The following is a 9,821-nucleotide window of genomic DNA, read 5'->3' as shown; positions in this document are numbered from 1 at the left end:
AGGCTATACTTTAACCCTTAAACGATTTAATATAATAACATCGGTCAATTGGGAACAAACACAACGTCTTGCTTCGTACCAGCTTCACGTCCTTTCATAGTAGGTGGTCCGAACAGCGAACGAAAATTAAAGAACGTTAAAAGGGCATTGTGCTCGTTAGCACGGTCAACCTGCTTCAACCTGCAGCGGGCAGTTAATTGGTGTTCATCCGGCGAGAGAAATACCGGTCTTTGACGGGTCCGTCTCGAGTAGCGATCCACAAGGGTTGTGTTTACTCTGTGGACAAAGTCAGCAAGGCCCGAAATGCCTGGACAATACGAAGCAATGGCGGTAACTGAAGTGTCCTGAATCCTTCGCGGTCCGATCTCGTTTTAAGATTTTCAAGCGCGCGTCGTGTTAATCGACCACCCGCGATCGTCACCATTGTTCTATCTACACTCAAGAGCCCTTTTACGTCCTTTAATCGGTGCCAAGACGTGTCATGCATTTAGACGTCCTACGTTTCGAGCATCATACTGACTTTTTTTTCCCATCCTCTTCCGTACCTCTCTTCCTTTTTACCTCTTTCTCTGTCTCCTCCCTTTCTTTAGTGCGACAGAGCGACGCGACGTATCCATTTTTACCGGTGCTCGAAGCTTTGCGTTTTCTCGAGTGGATTCCCCGCTTCTTCCATTTCAACCTGCCATATTCCTCTAGCAGGTATATGCGCGCGAACATTCACCCCAGCACACGAATGCAGGTGTGCGCTGGGCCGAATAAGCTCAGAAGAGGCGCGAGGATGATGGCAACTCGTGCGTCTCCAAGCTTCGTCGATGTCGTTCTCGTCGTCGTCGTCATAGTCGTCGTAGTCGTTGTCGTCTGCTGCGGCAACCACTTCCGTCTGTGCGCGTCTCGTTTCTACGAACGTTTCGTCACGCTTGTCACATGCTTACCGCACGAAAGAGACCGCGGTCTGGTAAAAATATTGTGATGGTCGGTGGCATCGTTATTGTCCACCGTTCTGAGTTCGCCACTACCCATTGGGCGGCGAACGATGCTGAAACGTATGCGGTTTACGCCGAAAAGAAAGCATGATATATATACGACGTGGTATAACGTTGCGTAAAAAAAATTCCATTATTAAAGAAGTATATTATGGAAAAATATAATATCTAAGGTAGAAATTATGAAGTACTTGTTTTATACAAGCCCCGACTGTTTCGCGATAAGCGTTACGTAAATTATTGCGATGTCAGTAAATTGACCTACATAGAGGCGCATTATCCGTTGATGGAGATGCGGCATTTAAATACAACCTGTTCCGTTTGAGGCTGCGAGTTATTTGAAATTGATAAACCCTTAAATATGAAATGTACTAGATGTATCGGTTTAATTTTTTATTTATCACATTATATATGTACATATTCAATTTCATCTTTAGATTTTAATGCGTCATTCAAAACATTATTGAGATCCATGATGTTATGAGTATTAAAAATTGTTTCAATTCAATTCGTGATAGTATTGCGATAGTAAGTTTGTTTGCGTTATGTCTGAATAGTATATCAGCGCGCGATTATTTTTGGGGGGACTACATACGCGGTATATAAAAATCACACATAATTATAATAAGCACTATGATCCAGCTTTGATCGTTATAAAGCTGTTCTTCTTCTTCTTGTTTGTTTATCAATATACGGTCGTATTAAGATTTTAATTTTTTTTTATTAATTAGGAATCAGACGTGGAAATGTGTCAAGTGTGCACATATCAATAATACGAACGATACATGCATACATATTAATATTTGTTACCCTATATTAGGTACATAAATAACCTATTATTATGTGTGTATCTGCGGTAGCCATACGCTCGTGCATGAATTAAATATACGTACATTGTATGAATTAGATATACAAGGTTTCGATAATGCATAACTTATGTAATAAAATTGTGTGATAAATATAAATTTTTGAAAGCTGGGAACTTATCTGAATACTATTTATAGCTTTAATATGTATTTGCATTCTCTCTCTCTCTCTTTCTCTTATATCATTACGTAAGAAGATATGTAAAATATCGATTCACACCTGGCAGACTATCTTCCACAAATACAGGCATAATAACACGTTAAACTACGATAAATGTATTATGATAGAAAATTACACACATATTTTCAAGATACGCACTGTGGATTTTTGCATAAATTTTACATTTGCGCCGTGTAAAAATATTATAAATACTAATCTATAAAGTAATCTATATCTCAACACGTTTATGTTTACCCCTAATGACATATGACACGCAGGAAGATAATATCGCGGCAGTATTGTTATGTGTACAACCTACCTAGCTTATCTCGAATTGGTCGACGGAAAAGGATGACACGTGTGCTGAATATAATTCGGTGGGCGTTACTATATGTTGAACGCACAGATATATTCGAGACTACGGTTGTCTGATCGGCGGGGAGTCTCGGACTCCTCGACTATCCTGCGGAACGTTTCTCATCCGTTTGGACACGAGCTCGCCAGGGAGATCCCATTATCCTCGGCCCATAAACATTAGGCGTCTCTCTCACCGACGAACGCCTGTTAAGAATGCTATCGTGTGCCACTGTATATCGCGGCGAGACTCGAGCTCCTCGGTGTTGGCGGCCTACCGAGATAATAGCTGGGACATTCACGTCGGATATCGCGCGAGTGAAACCTTTCCGTCGAGCCGTTAACGAAGACGAAACTGTCGTCTGTGCTTGTGTAATCAATGCGCGTTTGGATTTAATTACCGTCGGAGAAACGCATTATGAATAACGCGCGTACTGCCACGAAACCGGTTTCAGAGAGAATGATTCTGTTGCCACGATCGCTAAGCTCGTCCGTTTTCAAAGAATCGTTTATAAAAAAAATGAATGTACGAGGAAAAAAATGATTACTTTACACAATAAAATTAGATAATTGAGTGCAATCAAATCTTCTTGCAACGTTACTCTATCAACTGTTCACATATATAGTGTATAGCTGCATTTAGTTATAAATAAGCTTCGTCTATGGAATTTTTAATGATCGTGTGATAATTGCGTTAAGTAGTTTAATAAATTATATCGCAACGGTATGTGAGTTTAGACTATTGTAACTCATAAAAAATTAAAGTGAGATTCTCATACATGACTTGGTAAATATAAGGCAATGTTGTTTCACATTAAAGAATCACCATTTATGTGCAAATTACTGAAAGTTAAAACGCAGCCGCTTCCACAGTTTAGTTTAGTGCTCGTGTGACCGTTGAGCAATTCGTGTCGTGCCGTCTTTCGTAACGTCACTCACACGTTAAGTTATATCTAGTTCCGGTGACTGCACACATCATTCAAACATATTTTCCTAATACGTTTGTACATATGTTGTTTGTCTGTTATCATCTTTCCTATATTAATGGTAAAAGCTTATCGAATGTGCGTGTAACATAAATCTGTTTGTATCGGAGTGTTTTGTAACTCATGACTTATCTATGAATTCTTTGGTTAATTGAAAGAGAAGGGAAGAGAAATTTTGACGTAAGTATTAAATTAACAGATTTCAATTTGTACATTTTTATATTCAAAACAATATTTTTTTTTTATTTTTAACAAGCATTAAATAACACGTATCTATAATGTTCCGATATACGCTGCTGATATTGAAAATCTATTGTATACGTAACGTGCACTATAGATTTCCAGTATTAGCAGTAAGAATGCAGCCGTAATGATGTTTTTCAAAATGAATGTCGTCAGTCTGTACAGAGAGAATACTGCGATACGGAGAACTTGAGCAAGAACGTTATCTCGTTTAGCAAACAAATATATTTAGCAAACATTTGGTATTAAAATTGGAATCAGAGAATCGAGATATCGAAGACTGGACATTGTTTAATTAAATGCGACATTGAAAGCAAGTTAAACTCGTTCCCGATATATTATTATATATTATATATATTTAATATATACGGAAGAGAACATTCTGAAAATACCCGTTTTAATATATTAGTATAATAAGGTTTACCCGAAAAGAGAGTGAAGTTGTTTTGACAATATTGTGATCATCGTGTATCTCTTAATACGCGACCGCGCGCGCGTTATCGGTATAACATATTTATTAACGGAATGGAGTAAGGCAGGAAAGAGCCTCGGACTCTGTATTTGACTTTATAAGTGAGTGACAGTGTGCTTCTTGTTCTGCGACCTATAATCATGTCGATAGGAATGCTCGGCGTCGAGACGTAAATCTAGAAAGATATTCGTGGAGGAGGAATCTGGATATCGGCTGCGGTCTCATCGTCGAGGATATAATTCGATAGTCGTGCAGCAGTTGAATGTGCGAGCGTGCGAAGTCGAATTGGTGAATTGTATCGATACGAAAACAAACGACGAAAACGGGCGAACTGATGCAACGATTCGAAACGTAATGGTCATCAATGTCATCGATTCATTAACCGAGATCACGTTGAATATTCAGAACGATGGGTAAGGAAATCATTTCTCTCTTATTAACCTCTCTAACGATAACATAATTAAAGCAATAATTTCTTTGTCTACTAATTTGCGAAACGTACATTTATATTTAATGTATGCATAATGTATACACTTAGGTATAGTGTTCTTCTGTATTTAAACGGTTAATTTTACTACCATATCATCACTCTTGTTTAATGTTTGACATTATAGGTAAAAAAAGATTTCATTTAATTCATAATTATAAGTTTATACGTAAAAATAGAAATTTTTCGCGTTATCGGTACGGCACATTGTAGTGTAAAAATAATACCTATTAACGCATCACTTTTTTTTTTACTTTCTCTCAATTTCTCACATTTCGGCACGTAGCAAACCGTAAGCAAAATGTAGCTTACTACTAGATTTCATTGTAGGTTAAATAAACAATTATATTTTATTTTTTTTTAGTACTTGGCATTTTGAATATCTGTTATAATTTCTACTTTAGAGATACGCGTGCGATACTTGTTCGCTATCATGCTGTGCATAGCGAATATGATTATTTATGGTCTGAAAGTAAATATCGCAACGGCTATCATCGGTATGGTGAAAAAAAAGCCGGGGGTACCGGACTGGTCAGATGAGTGTCCGGAATTTGATGCTCCTGAGAATGGCATCACCGATATCGATGGTCCATTCGATTGGTCAGCAAGCGAGCAAGGTTTAGTTATTAGTATATACTTTGCTGGATATCTTGTTGGTATGTTTCCATCGGGATATTTGGCTGATCGGTAAGTGTTTTAATATGTCCAATTTTTCTTATGAATTATTATTGCTGTAAAGCAATTATTTATTGTTACAATAAAGCAATTCCTTGCGTGTATAAAGATGCTACAGTATGCCATACAGATAATTTCTGTATTTAAGGAATTAGAGTATATACGATCACGTTATTTAGTCGTATAATTGTTTGATATTTCTTTATTTACACGCATCGATAAATTATAATAATGAAGTAATATTGAATATTAAATCTGAATATGAAATCTAAATAATGAAATATATGTTGGATACAGGTTTGACACGAAGTTAGTGCTGTTAGTCTGTGTCCTGGCAAACGGAATCTTAACAATATTGGTGCCGTTTTCGGCAAAGGAGTTGTACGTATTATATACCGTAAGATTTTTGACCGGTCTTGTGAGCGCAGCGAATCTTCCTATAGTAAATGTTCTTCTGGGAACATGGGTTGTGTACGAGGAGAAGAGCACATGGGTCGGCATTATATACGCTGGAACGTCGCTCGGCACTGTGATATCTATTCTTACCTCGGGATTGATATTACGTTACGTGGGCTGGGAAGCTATTTTTTACATCCACGGAACGACGCCGTTAATCTGGTGCATCGTCTTTTATATATTTTTCGCCGGTTGTCCGGAGAAACAGAAGTATATAACGGAGCATGAAAGAGCGTTTATCGTGAATTCGTACGGCCATCGTCCACCTGGATCCTCGAAGATGAAGATCCCATGGAAAAGTATATTTACATCAGTGCCATTTTTAGCTCTGATCGCTACGAACACTTTAGGCAATTTCTGTTGGTATTTCCTGCTCACTCAACTGCCGCTTTATATGAACAAGATATTGCGATATGATATCACATCGGTAAGTGCGTAATGGAGATTTGTTAAGATGTACAAATAAATTCGTAGTTTTTCGAAATAGATCTATCAATACAAAAATACTGGCGCAAACATTTTAAACAAGTATTTGCTTTGTGAATTTATAGCACTTAGTAGCACTTTTTGCTTTCTTTTAAGTAGCATGTATAGATACCTACTGCGCATTAAAATAATCACTCTTTTAAGTCATTTAAACCAATCTTGATACATTCTTTCCGACGCAATATTATCTCTACAAATCTTACAAATTATTCTTGTCTTTCAGTGGCGGTTATACCGTGATAAAAATGCAATAACAAATGCGCACTTTTTCAGTATTCGTTTTCAATTAAACTAAAAATGTTAATTAAAAATTGTCCAACTGTCATTATATATTTCGAATTGCAACGTTATGGTCAACCTTACTAATGGAAAAATAATTGGCTTGCGTTTAAAAAATTGTTGTTAGCGCTATCTAAAATTGACCGCGGGAAACTTATTTATACATCTTATATGTATATGTAGTAACATACAATTTCCTCTTGTATTATGTCATATATAGTTATTTCACGTATTTCAAGTTATATTTAATCCAAGAGATATTACGAGAGAGAGTAGAATAATATTACGGATAAAATAATATTTTACATATAGTAATATATTATTTTATTCTGTATGACGTGTGCACAGTTACGTGAAACAGAACTCAACTTTTTGCTTAAATTTTTCCTGAAATACTTTACAGAATGCTGCTATCGTTTGCACACCGTATCTCGTGAATGCCTTCACTAATCCATTAATCGGACGAATTTTAGATTGGGGACGGAAAAAAGGATTTTGGTCACAGACAGTTGCACGTAAAATTGCGGTGTTCATAAGTATGTATTTGAAATGAAATTCATAATAATACAGCTCTATAAATATAAATGGTACTATTTTGTTTTACACAAAAATATGTAAGTCACATTTACAGTAAATTAAAAATAGTTCCGTAAATATCATAATTTTTCCACATTCATAAAAAATTGTAAAAAAAAAAAACAATATTGCATTATTTTTAATAATATCCATTTTATTCGGTATACATTCTCTTTTAATTAATTAATAAAGTTGGACAGAAATTCTCTCTTTCTCTCTCTTATTTTTCTCAGTAATTCATATCAATAGCGGATGTAATAGCATAAATTAAAAAACTAAATTTGAATTGTGCCAGTTTACATATTAATGAAAAATAAATTAAGTATTGTTTGCAAATTTTCTTTACACAACCGCCGTGATTTTGAATAATGTACGCAACATTATAAGTTTGTTTCTATTTTTAGTAACAATGTATAAACTACAATATATATAAAATGAAATTATAATGGATATAAGTTAGCTGTATCATGCATCGTACTGAGTTTTATACGCTAGGCTTTGTGTGCATATCTTTGAGTATTAAATTAAATATGTTCAGACATAGTCCAGAAAAAAAAAATGTTTGATGTCTGTAATATATAATTTGATGCATTTTTCTTTCTTTCAGGTACTATCCCACCTAGTATCTTTCTCGTTATAATCGCGTACATTGGTTGCGCTCGTTTGACGTCGACTGTGTTACTAACCTTGAGTATAGTCGTCTGTGGTGCTATATTTGTCGGTCATCTTTGCAATCAGAACGATCTAGCACCGAATTATGCAGGAATTCTCATGGGTATTACAAATACTCCGGGCACTATTTCCGCTTTTATCCTGCCACCGATAGTCGGAGCTCTCGTATCGGAAGGAGTGAGTTGAGCACTTAATGCATGATCAGACAAGAAAACGACAAAAAAGTCCATTAAGGGCAACGTGACATGATCTCCAATTTCTTGAATTTTTAATAAGTTATGTTCAGAGATTCCACTTTCTTGAAGTTTTACGAAAGGTGAAACGACTTTAACCCGATATAAGAAAGTTAAGCCGATATTCGCTCTAAAAGACACTGAATCTTAATTGCGTAATCAACTGCGAAGTCAACTTTATTGTGACACGAAATCCTTGAAATTAAAATTTTAATATTATTTTTTTATTATTATAATGTCTAAAATGTATAATTTTGGTATATTTTTTTTAAACTTGTGGATTGCTTGTTGTAAAAAGTACAGCTCTCACATATTAACATTTTCAACTTGATGTTTTTTATTTCGGTATTAATATTTATGCATATCTTTTGACAGCATACTATAGCGCGATGGAGAATCGCATTTTGGATTACTATCGTTGCTCAAGTCCTCGCTTTCGTGATATTTGCGTTCTTTGGATCAGCCAAAATTCAACCGTGGAATTATCCGGTGTCTGAGGTCGAAAACTGGGACGTCGACGAAGGACAACCACAACAAGGACAACGGGAACGGCAACAAGAAACGAAGACTTAAATTGAGACTACCTTTGTACAGTTCTTGTTAAAATTAAAAGGAATGGAAAGGAAGTTTTTTTTATAGAAGAATATATTCCGCCTGTTGCACAAATAAGAAATATTATATAGGTAAATTAAACAATTATGATAATACATATAAGTTATCGTAAAACAAAATGAAGAAGTTTATGATTTTTGTACAACATTCCTCATAATATGTTCACACATTTTAATCAACTTTTTATATTTAGGTATATCATTATAAACTATTTTTGATGAATCTACTGAGATTAATTAATGGGTGTAATAATTATATTAATTATATCACTTTGTATGTTATATACATATATCCTGTACATTGGTAATCTTTTACAAAATATATTTTAGAAGAAAATTATGTTAATATACTTTATAATATTATCAGTGCCAAGCGAAGTTTTAAATTTTAACTGTCTTATATGCGAAAATTTTACAAAATGTAGATTGTACAATTAATATATATCTATACATACGTATATATGCGAGAAACTTAATAACCATTCATTATATTCATAATTATTTCTATTTATTTATTTAATTTTGAAATTATTTGAAAAAAATTTCAAGAGTTATTACCTAATATCTATATATAAATCATGTCTTATACTTCCTGCTTGACGATCTCAACGACGTGCCAAAGTTCGCAAAAGTCTTGTCAGCAGTGCTACTACTTGACAAGTCAAGCTTTACGCTAAGATAATTAGGATCGCGAGACCACCCTTAATGACGGGTAACCAATTAGGGGCCACCTGGTACAAAAATTCTTCTTATCCCAATTAGATCACCACGTCGCGAGACTGTCAATCAGCGCGAGACGGACGGAAAAGAAGCAAGAAGACAGCACGAAAGGATCGTGCCGACGCCAACAGTGCGGAATATTTACGACATTTGAAATATTACGCTTGTAATCTATTTCCAGCCTACGTCACACGCTTCGACGATTCTGTGAAGCCGGCAGGCGAGTGGTAACTGCTTTCCTCGCTAAATCACTTTCTTCTTCCTTTAAACATTATCGATAACCGCGATAGAAATCTGTGCGTTTCCGAATGAGGGAATATGGGACCCTTCTACTTCTTCGAGAATTCTTTGAAAATTTCATTAGGAAAAATCGAAGGAAACGAGATGGATATTACACGCACTTTCGACGCTCTCTACCAGATTTCATTTTCCATCTGGAAAATATATTGATAGTTATATATCTTGGGAAATTTAAAAATTTAGAGATTACTTCCTTTCACCGACAAATATCCGCTTCTTTTTAAAAATGTATATCGCGTTTCAACATAACGTAATGTAATTA

General features: G+C 35.4%; 1 protein-coding gene across 2 annotated transcripts; it reads left to right on the top strand.

The window, feature by feature from the left end:
• The first annotated feature begins 3,487 nt into the window (after positions 1-3,487).
• Positions 3,488-8,777, top strand: LOC108782562 (sialin). 2 transcript variants are annotated; one of them, XM_018550857.1, is made up of 8 exons: positions 3,488-3,529; positions 4,215-4,477; positions 4,956-5,238; positions 5,524-6,109; positions 6,851-6,983; positions 7,631-7,872; positions 8,304-8,611; positions 8,734-8,777. In XM_018550857.1, exons 2-7 carry the CDS (start codon positions 4,474-4,476, stop codon positions 8,499-8,501), a joined length of 1,446 nt encoding a protein of 481 aa, XP_018406359.1. In that variant the 5' UTR covers positions 3,488-3,529; positions 4,215-4,473; the 3' UTR covers positions 8,502-8,611; positions 8,734-8,777. The 2 variants fall into 2 exon arrangements, with proteins under 2 accessions (XP_018406359.1, XP_018406358.1); XM_018550856.1 differs by lacking the exon at positions 3,488-3,529 and having other exon boundaries at positions 4,024-4,477.
• The last annotated feature ends 1,044 nt before the right edge of the window (positions 8,778-9,821 follow it).

Source organism: Cyphomyrmex costatus, unplaced genomic scaffold (assembly GCF_001594065.2).
Source record: "Cyphomyrmex costatus isolate MS0001 unplaced genomic scaffold, Ccosl1.0 scaffold131, whole genome shotgun sequence".
NCBI classification, from domain to species: domain Eukaryota; kingdom Metazoa; phylum Arthropoda; class Insecta; order Hymenoptera; family Formicidae; genus Cyphomyrmex; species Cyphomyrmex costatus.
The sequence above is the reverse complement of the archived record's forward strand: the minus strand, read 5'-3'. Positions and strand labels throughout refer to the sequence as shown.

What these genes read in the sequence shown, in the direction of transcription:
- LOC108782562 (XM_018550857.1), top strand. An exon ending in TAAAATTGCGGTGTTCATAA is followed by an intron (nt 6,984 to 7,630) that starts GTATGTATTTGA and finishes TCTTTCTTTCAG; the next exon opens with GTACTATCCCACCTAGTATC. An exon ending in GAGCTCTCGTATCGGAAGGA is followed by an intron (nt 7,873 to 8,303) that starts GTGAGTTGAGCA and finishes ATCTTTTGACAG; the next exon opens with CATACTATAGCGCGATGGAG.